This window comes from Nelusetta ayraudi, unplaced genomic scaffold, assembly GCF_046127955.1.
Source record: "Nelusetta ayraudi isolate G7.1 ecotype Tasmania unplaced genomic scaffold, CSIRO-AGI_Nayr_v1 ptg000033l, whole genome shotgun sequence".
Classification (NCBI taxonomy): Eukaryota; Metazoa; Chordata; class Actinopteri; order Tetraodontiformes; family Monacanthidae; genus Nelusetta; species Nelusetta ayraudi.
The window spans coordinates 8,019,627-8,037,765 of record NW_027466083.1 but is presented as its reverse complement, the minus strand read 5'-3'; the positions used below and the strand labels follow the sequence as shown (position 1 = coordinate 8,037,765).

Here is an 18,139-nt window from a genome sequence, read left to right as displayed (position 1 = left end):
GCATCAAAGGTTCAAACGGTGGATGAGGGGGCGCAGCATGCCCTCCAAATATCAGTGCTATGGTCCAAACCCAAATATATTGAGAAAATGATTCCCTATTCAATACCATTCAATTCAATTTTCTTTTAAACAAACAAAAATAAACTCACTAGTAGTCGGGGAAGGATGGTTTTCCAGAGCTGAGATACATGACGGGCCAACATTACACACCACAAAAAACAATTTTTCATTTTTTTCATTTTTTAATAAGGTGCTGTTTATTTCATCATTTCATTATTCACATCTGGTGGTACACAGAAAACTGCACCTGTTGGATTGTAGTAATTTTCACTGCGTGTAATACTGACCTGCTCCCCCCTTGTAGCCAACATCCCCGGTGCCCCCCCCCGCCCCCCCGACCTTTCTGTCCCTGGCTGCACGTCACAAAGAGGGAAACTGGTTCAAGATTTTAGCATAACGCGTTTTTGGCTCCCTGACAACAGGGGAATGCAGAGGCTTCCATCAAGGGGTGGGTGGGTGAGGGAGAGTCTGGTATCCATTCAACCAATGTGACGTGACTCATCTCGCTTGACACACACACACACACACACAGACACGCACGCAGACACACGCACACACACACACACACACTCTGGATTAAGCGTTTGCTCACTTTGAATATGACTTCAGAGTGCCACAAAAGCATCACCAAACCCAAGCGCCTGTTCGAGCAGCATTGACTGTGAAGAGAGGGCGGCGTTTTGTTCAAGGTGGTGGAGGGTCTCTGCTTTTTTTATTCTTGTAACCTTTCTTGACCGCTCGCAAAAAATAACTGCAGTCCAACAATGTTCCTCAGCTTCGTGTTTTTTTTCCTTGTCAGCATGCCACTAGACTTGCGCGAGCGTCAAACGGAAGCTGCCCAGACGACAAAAACGAACTCATCCGGACAGCAAAGTAACTCCCTCCAACTAAAACAAAAACAGTTATAACCACTTGGTGAGGACTCCCACTGCAACGTATTTTCTTTGTACATCGTTAAGGCAGGAAGTTCCACTCTTTTTTTTTTCTTTTTTTTTCTTTTTAAATAGGTAGGTCTCAGTCTGAAATTCATGCCTCCCTGCACGAGACTTATTGATTTTTAAATAGAGGACGGGGAGCCTGGAAGTATCCAAGTGTCCATCAGGCCGGATCCACTGAAGCCAAAGTCCCCCTGAGTCGCGCTGAGGTCCGGCGCTATGCCATGTAGATGAAGGTGTTTATGTCGGTCTCATCCCGCTTGATGTACTTGTGATCTATCAGCCACTCAATCTGCTCCTTGATCATCTTCTTTTGCGGTAAAAACATATTCTTCAGGATCTCCACCAGCTCCGTCTGCAGCTGGGCGTTGTTGATGCGCTTCCTCATCTTCATGATCTGGATTATTGCCTCCTGGTGGAGAAAAGTGAGAAAAGGCGTTTGGGTTAAAGCAGCCAGGCGGTGTGAAGAGTGGATGCTCACACTTCCTCCTAAATGTTCATACCTGTGTTCTCAGTATCCTGAGCTGCACGATGCCCTCGTTCTCCTCCTCCCTCATTCGTTCTGTGGTGAGTTGCAGTCGACCAATCAAATTAATCTTCCCCCTTTTCTGCACTTTGGAGTTCTTTCTGCAAAAGCACCAGCAGGAGGAGGAAGCAGTTTAGTTTCATTTTGGTTCAGACGGAAAAACTTTGAGCGAGCAAAAGAGACGACATAGGCGCTACGGTTGTTCTTTCGTACATGAGGGAGAACTCTTGGTTGATGTAGAACAACGTTCCTTCCGCAAAGTCTTTGGGCGAAGACACCACAGGGTCGTATGACAACACCTGCCGTTTGAGTTTGGGAAAGGCCACCAGAGACTGGGACACAACGAGGAAAAGAGTTTTTGTCAGCAAGATGTTGCATCCCTGAAGACAAAGTGCCTGTCTAATTACTCTGTCTTCTCGCTTTGGATTACCCAGAGGGTGCGTCGCAGCTCGGCATCCGGAAGCTCTGTGGCCAGCTTCAGGTTCTCGAAGCTGATCCTCTCGCGGGGCCTCTGGTTCCAGGCAAAGAGCACGGCCAGCTGGAAGGTGGTCACCTCCAGATCGTATTGGCCCACCTCGTTCTTGAAGGTTATCTTTGGGACGAAAAAAAAAAAAAAAAAACGTTTCCTTTTTACAACCCTAAATTTGTTGGTCCACAAAGTAGTCTTGTAGTCAAGACCGCACCAACCGAGACCGAGACATTATCATGACTAGAGAGTATCGAGACCGAGAAAAGATCAAGACTTTATATATCAAAGAAAAAGAAAAACAGAAAAAAATGAGCAGTATCTTTTTTTATATTCAAAGTTTGCTTCTAAATCAAGGTATCTTTTTTAATAGATTTTTTTTTTGAACCATTTTCAAAAGAAACAATGTCGCTTCATAAAAAAAAATAAAATAAATTTAACTCGGAATAAGGGGCGCTGTCACTCTGGGTGTCACAAACGGAGCGTAAAACGGCAGCAGCTGGATTCTGTTATTATCTGTCATTGTGGTGTTGGCTGAGTCCCGACCGGTCTGGATCAAAAACCCAGAGTCCACCCAGTCCGAGACTGACACAGTAAGACAAAGTAAAACTGCCTCAGAGTTCGAGACAAGACCGAGAGCCTTAAGTGGTCTGGAGACCGAGATCAATCTCCAGCGCTATGACACCACCACCAAGAGGCCGGGGGTTCTACTCACGATGCCGTTGGACATGAGGTGATGCCAGTGCAGCTTCCTGCCACTGTGGTTCTTCTTGTAGAAATCTTCTACCTCTGGTATCAAGTCTTCCAACTCTGTGGGCAGAGAGACAAACACCTTCTCGCTGCTCCTCGACCACGCACCGGCGTTCAGGATCTTTATGTTGACCGAGTCAGCTGCAGGTGGGAACACGCACAGTCCTCTAAGTCAGTGCACCAGCAGTGAGAGTAAACCATTTCTCGACACATGCATTTTTCTACAGTGCTCCAGAGTTTTTGCCAGTGTGGAACTGCAGTGCTGAGTGTTTAAGGAGAAGCTTGAGCTCTCTGAAACTGCCTCCCACTAGGAGCTTTTCATCCAGGCAATGAATACAAAGCTAAAACTGGATGTTGGCCGAACTTTAGACAGCAACAGCAGCAGCTTGATTAAAAGAATTGTGCAGTCAATGTATGTTCCTTAGGCTTAGCTACACCCAATTGCCTCCTGGCTTCAGCTTCATGTCCATATTTCATTTACAATCACAGTTCCCCCAAATTATTCAAAATGGAATTAGCTTTCACAGTTTTCTCAACAAGCAGTCATCACTCTGGTTAAATGCATCGTGAAGCTTTTATTTACCCGGTAATGCAAGCTTGTTGTGTTTGTGCATCTCTTTGAAAGACTGGTTGAGATCCTCCGACACCTTGATGTCCTGAAACATTCTGGCAAGCTTGTTGACATAGTCAGCCGGCATTCCAACTTCCTGTGAAGACAGAAAAGACACTCGCACTTTGATGATTCTGCTGATGTGTTACTCCCACCATCCGCGCACCGCAGCCTTACCCTGAGCCACTCCACCATGTTCTCCTCGATCTCGCTGTCGGCCGAGATGTCCAGGATAAGCCGACGGGTCAGGTGGGCTTTGTGGTAGCGCATGAATACGTCTTTGTTCTGGACATACTTCAACACCAACAACTGCGTAGAGGAAAACACGAGTTGGCGGTTGAAGTGAGGCATATATTACAGCAAAAGACAGACAAACACGTAACCTTTTAAAAGCAGTTGGACTGCGTCAAATAAGACCAAGGACAGAAGGAGACGGTAGCTGCGTTTCCATTAACCCTAGAATTGCGCAAATCCAAAATATTGCAAAAAACTGCTAATGGAAATGCCTACATTTCGAAAAAACCTCTCAAATATGGCCAAAAGGTTTTTAGGCTCTCATGAGGTGGATTCATATCATACAGAGGTATATCACAAAAGTGTCATGCAAACACTTTTTTTTCGTATTTATGCGTCGCTGGACGTGATGTACGGGGGTCATGTGACTAGTTCACTTGAAGTGAAACGGCCAGGTTATGTTTGGACGGAAGAGGAGACACAATATTTTTTTTTAACAAGTAATCAAACAGAAAAATATAACAACCGTTCTTGACAGCAAACACACATAAACAAAAGCAACTGTAATTCTCGTAAATCTGGCAAGACGGGATTTTACAAGAATTACGGCTTATGCGCTTCACACCATTCAATGGTAACACCTGCAAATTGCAAATGCACTTTGTCAAATTTTTAAAAATATCGCTTTCAGTTACAGTTTATCAAGTGCGCTGCTGTAGCAGATGGCTCAGCTTCGTGGCCCACCGCAGGGCACCACTGGGTGGCGATGAAGTCAAGTCATGGCCTTCATATCGAGAGGGAATTTCGAGCTGTGGCTCGATGGAGGCCTCTGAAACGTACCACTTCCTTCAGCTTGGCCTCGATCTCCTCAGACGTGAGCTTCTTGCTCAGCGGCGTCTTCCTCAGCAGCATGTCGCAGTAGTTTGCCAGAAGCTCCGGACACTTTGACTCTGGTTGAGTTTTCAGACCCACTCTGTCGAGAGAGTCGGGAGGGTCAGCAACGTCCTCGTCAGCTAGAGCAGAACCTGGACATTTTTTGGCGGGGGCGCCTCTTACCCTTTCTGCTTCATGGGGAGTTCTAACTTAAATATAGTGGCATCGTTCACGACGGCTTTATATGCCTGCAAGGGGGAGGAAATCGGAACCGTAAGAAGAAGACTTTTGCTGCAGAGACAGCATCTCGCTAAACTAAAGTGCACTGACTTTGTCTCTGGCCGTTAGGAAGCGTGGGTCGTCCTGGAAGGCTTCCTTCACCAGACGACTGAAACGGTTAAACAAGGTGAGCAGCTGCTCCACGTATTTCTCAGAGTCCTGCAAAGAACAGAGGATCAACACGTAGACAGTTAAAACGTATGCTGCTGTTGAGTGGAGCTTTCAACTGAGTCAAATAACGAACAAACCGATAAGAAGTTTACTTATTGACGCTACGAATGTAGTTTAAGCGGGTCTGAAAGTATTCATTAGTTAGCGTGCTAGCAGAAGAGGTGGCTTGAAAAGCACAGCATGGTTTGTACAGTGAACAGGACTCACAGAGGTGATGGTCTCTGCCGAGGCCACCATGTCGGCCAGGCCTGCACTCATGATGTGCTCCTCCAGGTCCTTCAGCATGGGTTCGATGCCACTGGGCACTTTGTCCATCAGAGAGAACATCAGGTGCAGTTCTGCGAGAAGAGAGCAAAAGCAATTTGTCAGGTAAATTCACAAGTGATTAACAAAATATATAACAGGGTGTATGGAATGAGGGACTGAAGAGGAAGCAGGTTTTTAATGGCGTTTTTGTGGATTAGCCAGGATGTACACGGGGTTATAATGCGTCGTTCAGCATTCTGCTCAGAGACACATTACTCGTCTCCGTGCCTCATTGTCTGACTCTGTAGCAGAGACGCTCATCCCTGCTTTTATTACATCCCGTGTCTGGAGTTCCAAGCAGAACCCTGGACAGGCTCCAGTTTGTGCAGAACTCGGCTGCCGGGGTTCTCACTCGCACCAAACCCTGGCAGCTCATCACCCCCACCCTCATCCACCTCTGCCCTGGCTCCCGGCCAAGTTCCGCATCCACTACAAACTCCTCCTACTCACCTAGAAGTCCCTTCACACACTCGCACCCCCCACTATCTCGCTGACCTCTTGCACCAACACACTCCATGTCGGAACCTGCGGCCGTCTGATGCCGGTCTCCTCTCCTTCCCTCGGACCAAACCTTGGACAGAGCCTCAGGGTGGCCGCCCCCTCCCTCTGGAACTCTCTCCCCGCCGAAATCCATAACTCACCGACTTTGGACAGTTTCAAGTCCCCCCTCAAAAACTTGCCTTTTCTCTCTGGCTTTTCCACATCGAATGCTTTGCTTCGGTCCCTTCCTGTTTTGTTTTGTTGTTTTTGGTTTGTTTGTTTACTTTACCTTGTAAAGTGACCTTGGGTTCCTTGAAAGGCGCTATATAAACGGAAGTTATTATTATTATTTATTATTTCTACCTACAAACTGGCAGCATGAACATGCAGATGAGCTTTTGGAATGAAGTAGTGCAGTAGCGAAAGCAAAGAACGCCTTCTTGGATTGGTCAACAGCAGCACTGCAGTAAGAGGAACATGCAGCTCTTGCCTAAGTTTGGGCATCAACGGACACCGCACTGCTGTCTTTAGCGTTCTGAAACATGTTTTGACTTCACAAAAACCTTCACCACATTCACAACACAAAACACCACTTCTTCAAGATTTCCATCAGGAGGAGGTCACAGAGACAATCTAATCACTGGCAACAAATGACGGCCTTCGGCAATGTGTTTAGACCAGGCGTGGGCAAACTATGGCCGGGGAGCCATATGTGACCGGTTAAGCTTTTTAATCCAGCCCACCGAGCTTGAAGAAATTATATTAATAATAATATTATTTCTTTAAGCTGTATTTCATCCATTTTTTTTCTGTTTTTTAAGAGTGATTTCAATAAAGAGCCGTGGGGCCTCAAAGACACTGATTTTGCTCCAACACTTTTGTTCATTTTCAGTAGACATTAAAAACCCCATGATATATGTTTTCCTCCTATGAGGTGGGTCACCAAAACACTCCATCCATCTGCTCCTGCCCAGGCCCCTCTGTCACATTTGAGAACCAATTGTGGCCCATGGGGTCAAGAAGTTTGCCCACCCCAGGTCCAGACAGTAATGAGGTGAGGTTTGGGTCAGGGCTATATCCTGGCGCAAACCTGAGCTGGTTGAGCCTTTGGTGGGGACGATCCTGCCGTACTCACTCTCAGTCTCGTTTCGTTTGATCATGCCTGGGCACTCGGCTAGGATGGTCTCCTTAAACGATGTGACGAGTGCGTTGACGCAACACTCCATCAGCTGTCGAGATAAAGCACACACACACACACACACACACACACACACACACACACACACACACACACACACACACACACACACACACACACACACACACACACACACACACACACACACACACACACACACACACGAGATATCAGGTGTGTGTGTGTGTGTGATTTAAAAAAAAAAAAACAATGTGAGAATGAGAGCCGCAGTTCCCCACTGCTCCCCTGCGCAACACTCACAGCTTGCACAGAGTTGCAGTCACGTCTCGTCTCCAGGTACCGCAGCGCTCGCTTCTCCTCCTCCCTCAGCTTTGAGTCGGCCTGGCGAGAGGGCAAACACAACATGAGTGCACCTTCAGACCAATGTTTGCTTCTCACATCAAACCAACAGCGTCACCAGGTAGCCTTTCAGGGCCGAGAATCTTGACAATTCAGGATTTAACCCTTTAAGCGCCAACATTTTTTCAAGAAAATACTAAATTTTGATATCAAGATTTCAAATGGCTTTGACTTGAAACTAGAGATAAAGCCGTACTGTAATTGAGAAAAATCTTCAGTATGACCCAAACTTTTTGTTTGTTTGTTTTTGTATTATGTCAGATGTCAGGGGTCTGTGTGTCAGATCCCTGTATCCACAATACCCCACAGGCTCAGCAAAATGTTTTATCCACTTTTGATCATTTTCCACATATCTCAAACAGACCCAGCCATCATCACTGGAATTTACAGGGTGACCACGAGCATCCCTGCTGCCTCCACCGGCACTGGCTGGGCATTTCCTCCCACAGCTTCTACCACCTTGATCACTTACTCCTCGCGCCCTCCGTCACCATTAGCAGTGTTTTGAGCACTGCTTCCCCCACCACCACGTCCCCTCATCCTCATTCGCCGATTACTCCCACTACACCCCGGCCACGCTGAGGCAAAGCATGCGCTGCTTGGTGACTGTCGTGGCGCATGGACTCGCTGCCTCTGCGTAAAGACGCACCGGCAGACTCGCTCTCACTGGACGACTGAACATCATCGTCAGAGTGCAAATATTCCTCTTCGGAATCAGAGTCAGTCATTACTTGACGGAGTACTTCGTGAACGAGAAAACCTCTCAGCAATGTATTTCTCTCTCCGCTCCCACTACAACCACTTCCTCGTCTGAGGCTCTCTTTCCATTTATACTCCGAAATCTGAATATAAACACCCCACAAATGCTGCTCAGATTGAAGCCACAGGTGTCTGCCATCTCCTGGTGTAAATTAGTAACTACTTTTAGCACCATATTTGCCGCTATGGCCTGTTTAATTCAGCAATGACGCTTGTCGCAATTTTGCGACCATGGCGCCTAAAGGGTTAACAGCGTTCAAGGAGGGGTTTTACTTTGCAATTGGTCTTGTATTCAGGACTCAGTTTCCTTACAGAGTTCCATCAAATGGTCCACAATTTCTGGACGCACCCTTCAAGTTGTAAAGTCTGAGAGAAAACATTTGTGTGCTCGCTTAGCTTTCGCAGAGATGATTCCCAGTCTTTTGTTCTCCTTGTGTTTGAGAAGAAGAGACCGTGTTCGAAGAGTGAAGAAGAAAAAAGAACTGTTGGTTCTGTTTTCTTTTTGATCCGTCCAGCTGGTATCCAGGAAAATTACAAACAGAGGAACATAAGAAGCCCGGAGGCAGCGGGGCTTTCAGCTTTGGCTATTTTCTGGCGGTTTTGGTTCCTCAGTGGGAGAGCAGGGCATCCCCGGAGCAGCATGTAGACACTCACTGTTCCATGACATCAGCTGACCACAAAAACATACAAGTACGTCTCAGCTGGATCGTTTCACTGCTTTTAAAAAAATATGGAGTGGCGGTGGAGGTTAACTACAAAAACACTTCTTAGTGTTTTTTTTTTTCAAAAGAGACATTCTAGGCTTCCTCCCAGCTTTCCTCCCATTTTCGTAAGTGCAGAAAGTGACATCAGTTCAGTAGAAAATCAAATAACAGGTGGCCTGTTGGGACTGTAAATAACTCTGTGGGCTCAAAACCACTGAATCTTTAGGTAATTTCTCAGAGACATGATTCCCAGTGTGATTTATCATGGTGTAATCTGCACATGGTCAACTTCACATCATACCCAAGTTAATTAGATTCAGGCTGTAAACCAAAAGTATGTAGACAACTTTTAAGTGAGGTGAAAATATCACGACTGCCCCTGGTGACTGACTGCAGGATATCACAATTTCTTCCCCAATGGGCATTCCAATATTTTTCTGATCAGTTTGGTTCATCAGTTATTTTGACGCCGTAAAATCAGACTTTCGCAGACAAACAGTCCAAATGTCTCCACCGAACCAAGACGGCAGCTGCTGTATCCCTCTATAATATGGCTTTGCTTTGTTTCTTAGCAGAATGAAGTGGAGACGCACTTCCCATGGCTTACATATTTCATGTAGTTCTGCACTCCGTTCTGCTGCAGGTAGGCCGGCGCCTGTGTTCTGTAGAACCTCTCGGTAGAATCCATGTAAGCCTTCTCAAAGTTGTCTCTGTAGATCTGCAGCTTGTCGTCGGGGTTGGAACACAGGTTCACTGTTCGCAGGGACAACAGTGTCATCAGAGTACAGGAAGTACAGACATCAGCAAAGTGTGTGTGTGTGTGTGTGTGTGTGTGTGTGTGTGTGTGTGTGTGTGTGTGTGTGTATACACGCGCGAGATAAAATCTGTTTGATAATAAATCCCACAGAGATCATAAAAACATTTGCTGCTTGTAATCGTAAGGATTGTAAAGATTGTCTGACCATCACAGAAAAGAGTACAGGTCCACGTATCTCTATTGAGGTTTCTCACCATAGGATTCCCGCACTCCAATAACCAGCTGCGAGTCGAAGGCCTCTCCCAGCCGCTCGGCATGGACCAACTTCATGGCACTGTCCTGTAGCCTGTTCTTGATGTTCGAGAAGATGGACTCGTTCCACGTGTCCAGCATCAACTGCAGGTTGAGGAGGACAATTGAGGCATGCGAGCGCAACATAATCGGCTTTAGCAAAAACTAGGAATGATATCGCGAGGGACACCTCCTCCGCGTTTCAGTCTCACCTTGCGGACGATGCTGTCTTCCACATTGGACTTCTTGTTGCTGCCCTGTTTGCCCATCAGAGTGATCTCCAGCTGACAGAAAGGCTTGGGCAAGATGTCGCACTGCGTGAAAAACTTCCTCCACTCCACGATGTAGGCTTTCAGCAACGCCGTGTCGTCCTGGTGACTCAACACTCGCTGAGAGCAAAGGAGAGAGAGAGAGAGAGAGAGAGAGAGAGGGAGAGAGAAACTAATTAACACTTGCAATCTTGAGGATGTGACGGCAGAGGAACATCAAGATCCTTGTGGGAATCCAGCAACAGCAGCACAGTGGAAACAAGTGTAAATTATTTGGTTTGAGGTTTTCAAAAATAAATAGAACAGGACCTGAAAAACATCAGTGTGAATCCTTTCAAAATGATTTCATGAAGACTCACTGCTTGTGCTTGTTTGATGAAATCTAATATGTCCTCTTTGAGGGCCTGGTGGATCTTGGCTGGACCTTTATCATCCCAAAGGCAGACAGCATGGACATCTCTGGGGGAAGGGACAAATACAGATAACAAAGGTACATGCTGAAGGATTTAGGTTTCTTAACAAATCTTCTTGTTCCTCGTCGATTTAACCTTACAGATAAACTTACGAGAACAGGTCAAACCACTGCTGTTTGGTGACGGACTCCTGCCGCAGCAGCTTCAGCACGATGGGCCGCATCAGGTCCCATTTGTCCTCAAATTGTAGGGAGCCTTTGTTCTGTAAGCCAACAGGAAGGAGAATTTCACTATCTTCTGAAGTAAACGTCTTACTTTGACAAAAGAGTTGCTTTTGTCTTTTTAGGACTAATTAAACACACACACACAAAGACACAAAAACTGTACCGTTCTGCTACATCTGATAAAAACAGGATTAATCAACTAGCTGCGTCTCTATTATGAAATATGATAAATAACTATTATTCAAAACACAGACAAACTGAGTAGATCTCACAAAAAAATCTGGCATGAGATGGCAAGATGTGAGAAGGAAAAGCAGCCAGAGGCAAATTAAAAAGCCAAGCATGCACACAATTAAAGTACACAGACGAAGGAGGGAAGCTCAGATAGAAAAAAAAAAACAAACTACAATGACAAATAGAGCAGACACAAGTAATATCACGATGAACTTCAACAGCAGTGGAACAAAAACATTGACCCAACAGCCATTCCCTGGTATTCTTTTCTATATGTTGAGGGGGGTTTAACTGGAACGGACAGGAACAGTTTCCAATTGTTTCGTCTGATGTGGTTTGTCAACGAAGATGTGCAATTCTATTTTCTTACCGAGCATGTTTACTTTTCATTTTAAGCAACGTGCATGTGTCACAATAAAACGCAGGCTGTGCTTAAAGCCAGGAAGAGGGGACAGCTGCGTTGGTAATAAATAAATGACGGTATGATAAAAAGGTCACGTGTATCTGTCCTGCCCCCACATCCCTGTGCCCTCTTCACGTCGGAGACTTGTCCTATGTTCCCCAAAAGTTCGGATAAATGATCAATTAACTAAGAGGGACTGTCAGTCGTTATAATTTTCTGGTTAGTCCACCCTAAAGCAGCCAAGGGTGCACCCGAAAGCACACAAATTAGGACACGGCGACGTCTGATTTCGTTCGCCTTTTCTAGGGACTATTTAAAGGGGCTGGTCAGCTGCACCTCAATGTGACAAGTAATATGAGATTTTACAGCTAGCGTCTTTACAAGTACACGATATTTGCTTCAGGCAAAATCACCCGTGCACGAAATTTAGGACCCGCTTTCTTCCACCCCTGCCTGCCCATCTTCCCGTCGTTTCTGTCTATTCCCCCACATATTCAGGACTGGGCTCTGCTGCAGCTATTCTATATAGCCAAGCTAAATCACAGATAAGAAGCTAATGCTAGCCAATGTAACTTAACTGCGCCCAGCCAGAGTCATTGCTGGCCGCAGAGCCGGCGGCCGAAGCCGCACACACGTCTCGAAGGCTGGAGCTAAGCGCCAACATTGTCGTATCAAAGTGACAAGCACGTCGTTGCACGTTAAATTCAAGTACAATTGTAGTGGCTCCTACCTTTAGCAAATTAGACGTCGCCATGTTCCCTCAACTTATCCTCTCGTGAAGTCTCGCGAGAGCGTCATTGTGCTAGATGGGGACTGAACCATCCGGAGAAAACGCAAACGATGAATAATAATAATTTTAAAAAAAATAAAAAAAAAAAAAAAAGAATTCTCGTGGTGTATTTAATAAAGATGCACGCTCTATCCCCCATGCACGCACACACATGCATTGATTTCCAATTGTAATATAAAACGAATGTAAACATTTCTATTTAATTTTCTACATTGATGAAATCTGATGTTCTTTATCTTTATTTATAATAATCCTAGTAACCTTTCAGATAGGACAGACATTAGCATTTTATTATACTGTCAACAAAACCTTTGTATATGTATGATTAAAAGGGATGACCAGTTTTAACTAACAAGCTGAGGCGGTCGCATGCTAGTTCATTTTTCTTTCTTTCTGATGAAAACCCACGCATGAAAAGATGTTTACACATTTTCAAGGACCTGGCTGTTTGTTGAAATTCTTTCTCTATCATGGCGTCCTGGTTAAAAACTTTTACACATAAACAAGAAGAACTGTGACCCTCACTGATGTCCTCGTCATTTTCTTTTTATTTAAACACGTCAACAGGTTTTCATGACATTTTGCACCGTCACTGAAATTTTTTTTTTCAGTAAATTTATTACCTCTGAATAGAGATACCTCTATGCCTTGTTGTTTCGTCCGTTTGTTTTGTTTATTGTCCATTGTTCCATTAGAATTAGCTTTTAAGAAAGAAAAAAAAATAGAAAATCCAGTCTTTTCTTGGAACACTAGGAATAACGTGTAAATCCCGGTCAAAGAGAAATATACAGACTTTCAGTAAAGTGATCGCTTACAGGAATAACATTTTTTGACTGGCTGACTGGGTGACTTTTCAGGATGTGCAGACCGTACAGCTTTTTGAAGCAGTTAAAAGAAAGATTCCTGTCGTTCCTCGCAACTACAGGACAGACTTGATTGAGCAGTGCTGGCGTCATATAGGTTTCCTTCGTAACCAATCAGAGTAGAGGGGGCGGTCCTAGCTGACACGAGGGTAGGTGGGTTTTTTTTTAGTGGACGGCGGCGGGGAAGTTGTCTCATGTGGACAAACATGGTGCTGTTGTGACAAAAACGCCGTCGCTGATTCCTTGTTTCTCCACCATGACCGCGTAAGAAGAAAACGTAAGTAGGCTGGTATGTCTAGTTTTAGTCCGGAACGAATGAATGAGCAATCGGAGCCCATCGCGGTTGGATTGCGCCGCGCAAAACTGCTTTACATAAAGTGTGAGTTTAAAGTTGCTGTGGTTTGTGTTTTACTACCGGACTTGAACAGTCTCTGGATGTAAGTTACTATCCATTAAGGCTTCTTCTCAAATTCGGCGCACACTACATGTTTTAACTAAACAGTTCTACAATGTTAATCGCCGGATAGTCCTACGTCACTGACGCAAGTGACCATTTTCAGCTACAGTGCATATAAAGTGATTCGAGTTCAAGCAGTGATTAAGTTAAAATGACATGTCACTTCATATAACTGTACAGATTATTTCCTTTCATTCCTTTTGATTAAAAAAGGGTAGCTAGAGTCCGATTAGTCTCATTATAGACAAACCACATTCCAGTGGGGATTTACGGACTTCTGTTCTGCATGAGCAGATGTGAACGATGATTTTGAAAGACAAAAGTCTTTAAAAATGCTTCCCAGGATTCTAATCTGCCCGTTTTATTGCCACAGGTGTGGCTCTGCATGGAGGGACGTGGAGCGGACAAGCTGTGTGGGAGATGCAGCTTTGACTGCGGTTTGCACAATTACAGCCTGAGGGACATCTTCACATGGTGAGCTCCCAGAATTGCAGTGAGGCTTGCTGTAAAGCCTGACTGTAGCTGGATGCAGTCTCACAGACAGATACCACATGCTTCTGAACAAGATTAGCCTCCCCTGTATCTCTCAAGGTAGTCGTGGCTGTGTAAATATACTGTCAAAGCACTGCGGGGTGTGGCTACAGGACTAACGAAACCTTTGGTTTAAGATTACCAGCACATTAATAATAATATAAAAACATGACTAGGTTAAACCCACACTAGTGGTTTCGATGTAATACTTCCTTATCACATGTGGTAAAACCCAGTCTGCTTTGTTGTAAAACACTTGCGACGAAGAAATGCATTTGGAGATGAAGTCAGTAATGCAGGATTATACTGTTTTTTGTTGTTTTTTTTACTACACATTTATTGTTCATCCTGGTTTTAAGCATAACAGACTTGCAGAAATATTTCTTTATACATCTTCAGAAAACAAGATATTTAGCCCTCTGTTGACAGCCTCATGCTAAAATGCTTGGTTGTAGCTTCCTGCTAAAATGACTCTTTGTTGGACCTCCCACACATTTGAAAAGGGACAGAAACAAGGCTGTCATAGAGTGAAGCCAACACCTTTCTGTAGAAAATACAAAAAAAGATGGACATTAATGAGAAGCTCCTGTGATCTGAAAAGCTCATTGCCAAACTAAAGATACAAAGTGGATTTGACATATTTTAGGACCCTAAAAAGTGAGTTAGGTAATTAAATATATAAAGGTTAGACACAATAAATCTGCCGCTTTTGTCGCATCCACCTAAGAGAAATTACACTTTCTGGTCTCGTCCTCCTTCAGGCGTCTGCTGAAGACCATCTTATTGGGGCAGGTCTTGTCCCTGCTCATCTGCGGGACGGCAGTGAGCTGCGAGTACTTGGCGTCAAGCAAAGTGAATACGCCGATGCTGCAGAGCTTCCTCAACTATGCTTTGCTGCTGCTGGTCTACACAACTGTGCTGAGCACCCGGAAAGGTTGGAAAGTCTGACCTTCTCTTTGATCCTTTATAAAGTGGGGACAGAAATCTGCTCTCTTTTAGTCAGTGAAAATGCAAACTCTGGAATGCAAAATTCCAGACTTCACACTTATGTGTGAAGTCCCTTTTGAAGTTCATCCAGAAATGATAGTTTTGTCTCAGTGAAGTTAAATATAACATCTTTTTTTTTTTTTTTTTTTTTTTTTACAGGTGACAGGAACATCATTCATATTTTAAAAACCAAGTGGTGGATTTATTTGTTGATGGGACTGGCAGACGTGGAGGCCAACTACACAGTGGTCAAAGCGTACCAGTTCACCACCCTGACCAGTATACAGGTAAGAGCAACTCAACAGGTTTAATAAATTAAACATGATTGTTTTGTGTTATTTATTTTTTTTATACCATCTAACAATATTGGTTGAATTATTCTGACTTTTTGTATATTTTGTTCTTATTTTACACAAGTTGAAAAGTTTGGGGTCACTGGCTCATCACTGCATTGAACTCCACTTTATTCAGCTTCATGAAATAATCTCCTGAAAAGCTTGAAAGAACATTTGTGCACTAAAAAAAAGTCAGGATGTGCTGAACCTATATGGGATTGCATTGAGAGTTGTTGCCTTGAATGTCTAATTGAATGTGATTTTAGAGAATGAATATGAAGTGTGCAATATGCAGCCATCATTACTGAAGCTGAGTGTTTTCTAAAGCAAAGCTTTGTATTCTAGGTGTGTCCTAAACCATAAAAGAGTAAACAAAGCATTTATATTTTATCATCTTTAAAACAACCTACTTTTATTCTGTTCACACATCATTATCCACAATAGTTATTGTAGTTCTTCTAACAAATAGCATCAGTTTTCCTTTTTGTTTTGTCTGTACTATGTAACGTTTTTTGTGCATTTGAGTTGGTTTCAAACTGGTTCAGGAACCCTCTGTGTTTGTTGCAGGTTGTTTGGAGTCAGCTGATGTGCCTCCATCACTTTAAATGTATATTTTCATCAGTCAGTTCCTCAATGTGTTTCAGCTGCTGGACTGCTTCGTGATCCCGGTGCTGATGGTGCTCTCCTGGTTCTTCTTGAAGACTCGCTACAAGCCTGTCCACTTTGTGGCTGTGCTGGTGTGTCTCTCAGGGGTCGGGGCCATGGTTGGGGCCGACTTCCTGGCTGGAAGACAACAGGGATCCAGTGAGGAAAATCTCATCTGTCATGGTTCCTCTCTGACGGAGATTTTTGTAATTAATATAGGTCCATGACCCCTTCTTCTCTGCAGGCAGTGATGTCCTACTGGGCGATGGCCTAGTCCTGCTCAGTGCTGTTCTATATGCTGTATCCAACTTGTGCCAAGAGCACACAGTGAAGAACCTGAGCCGCGTCGAGTTCCTTGGCATGATGGGACTGTTCGGGACCCTCATCAGCGGCATCCAGCTGTGGGTTTTTCCTCAAAAACCGTCTAATTCTGATTCAGTAATGATATGTGACAGAAATTGTGTTGTACAAACTATTTGTTGGGCGATAAATGTGTTCAACATGTATCTCTGAATGTCCTCCAGAGTTAATTTCACGCACCTTGGGTTTTTCTGTTCTTTTTTCCAGAGCTTTGCTTGAAACCCATGAAGTGGCTGCTATAGAATGGGACCTTCGCGTTGGTCAGTGGTTCGAGGATACGATTATGTTCTCTGCTACTTTTCGTCAAAATGCAACCCCTAATCAAAGCCTCTTCCTCTTGTTCTGCAGCCATGCTGTTCGCTGTCTACGTCCTGTGTATGTTTGCACTGTACAGCTTCATGCCTGTCGTGATGGAGATGACCAGTGCCACCGCCGTCAACCTGGCTCTGCTGACGGCCGACCTCTTCAGCCTTTTTTGCGGCCTATTCCTCTTCCACTACAGGGTGAGTGACAGTTCAGCCGTTGTGGTGTCACTGACGCCTTCTGGATTAATTTGAATTTTTGTTGTTGTCAAATCTTTGGCTTGGCTGCTGCCAAAAAAAACAGGCCCAGTCTGTTGATGAAAAGTCCCATCCGGCTCAAGCTGGACCGGGGATCAATTAATAATTCACGCATTGTTCTGCGTGTGTGCTGTGGCATATATCAGCAATCCCAATTAGTCTTTGAAGACGTTGTAGAAATTGTTTCCAGGCACAAATACAGATACAGCTGTTATTGACAGCGATATTTGAAGTTTTCACCAATTCTACGTTTGGGTTTCATCAAATCGTTTCTTCCCTAATAAAATACAGAAAGATTGACATATTAACAGCTTGAGGTTGTTACTCAAATGTTAAATGTTCCTTGTTTAAAAAATATTTGTCATTCAGAAAGTCTTTAATCTGATTAGTTTAAAATGTATTTTTGTTTTGTGTCCCCTCCGCAGTTCTCCACCCTCTACATCGTCTCATTCATCGTCATCACTGTTGGCTTCATCATGTTCAACGCCGTACCCACGTACACGGCGTTACCAGGGTCCAGTTCAAGCGAGGAAGACCCTGCAGAAGACCCTGCTGATCTTGTGGCTGAAAGCACATCGGACCGAACTGAGTGTCAGCTCTCTGACTGACACAGTAACTGAAGCACAAATTGGTTTTTAGCTAACAGAATTTTTTTTTTTTTTTTTAATACACCGTTTTGATTGTGTTTATTGTATTCATTTGGTTTTTGTTTTTTTTTTATAAATGTTACATCTATTAAGTTGTTTTTTATGACTTTTAATTGTGTTTCAGCACTTATCTTGTGGTCAATGTGGTAACCACAAACAATACAGCAACATAACTGCTTTTTAATGTCCTTGGACTGATCTGTTACTTTTTCTATATATTTTTACAAAATGCTTCCTGTTTTGTTGTTTATCTGTCACCGTTCATTTTTAAATACGAATAGACCAATCACACACTTCTTTTTTTTAAACACTTATTGACAACGGTGTTGTTTGTTTTGTTATTACTTTACGTTATTTATTTTATTTGGGTATTTGTCTGATTCACTGTAAATCACATAGGTTTCTTGAGGCATAACATGCAGCATATGTACTTTTTTTAAATGAAATAAAATAAATCCCTTTTTAATGTCTGATTTTATACACATCCTTGAGATCTTTCAGTGCAACAGTTTCATGTCCACAAACTACAGCTCTGTAATAAAAAAAGAAATATGAACTGTACGTTGTTGTTTTTTTTGTTTGTTTTTTTTAATTAAATTTATAGCCGTACCCCTGCAACTCTTGAGTGCAGGAGGAAGCGGGTATCGACACTGGGCAAGAGA

At 43.9% G+C, this 18,139-nt stretch overlaps 2 protein-coding genes across 3 annotated transcripts; one reads left to right on the top strand and one right to left on the bottom strand.

Annotated features, from left to right (window-relative positions):
* Nucleotides 1-228: 228 nt before the first annotated feature.
* Nucleotides 229-12,115, bottom strand: cul5b (cullin 5b). Of its 2 annotated transcripts, none has more exons than XM_076032128.1 (19): nt 12,033-12,115; nt 10,594-10,703; nt 10,388-10,487; nt 9,972-10,148; nt 9,723-9,864; nt 9,319-9,464; nt 7,150-7,230; nt 6,826-6,919; nt 5,112-5,242; nt 4,785-4,892; nt 4,638-4,702; nt 4,422-4,554; nt 3,525-3,656; nt 3,321-3,444; nt 2,703-2,878; nt 1,952-2,113; nt 1,735-1,853; nt 1,499-1,622; nt 229-1,407 (listed from the first exon to the last, which is right to left on the bottom strand). In XM_076032128.1, the coding sequence occupies exons 1-19, from the start codon at nt 12,054-12,056 to the stop codon at nt 1,213-1,215; spliced, it is 2,343 nt and encodes a 780-aa protein (XP_075888243.1). In that variant the 5' UTR covers nt 12,057-12,115; the 3' UTR covers nt 229-1,212. The 2 variants fall into 2 exon arrangements, with proteins under 2 accessions (XP_075888243.1, XP_075888242.1); XM_076032127.1 differs by lacking the exon at nt 12,033-12,115 and adding an exon at nt 11,883-12,020 and having other exon boundaries at nt 10,594-10,706.
* A 958-nt stretch (nt 12,116-13,073) lies between these two features.
* Nucleotides 13,074-18,009, top strand: slc35f2 (solute carrier family 35 member F2). Its single transcript, XM_076032126.1, has 9 exons — nt 13,074-13,232; nt 13,786-13,886; nt 14,705-14,877; nt 15,090-15,217; nt 15,910-16,069; nt 16,155-16,311; nt 16,478-16,530; nt 16,619-16,773; nt 17,256-18,009. The coding sequence occupies exons 2-9, from the start codon at nt 13,798-13,800 to the stop codon at nt 17,436-17,438; spliced, it is 1,098 nt and encodes a 365-aa protein (XP_075888241.1). The 5' UTR covers nt 13,074-13,232; nt 13,786-13,797; the 3' UTR covers nt 17,439-18,009.
* The last annotated feature ends 130 nt before the right edge of the window (nt 18,010-18,139 follow it).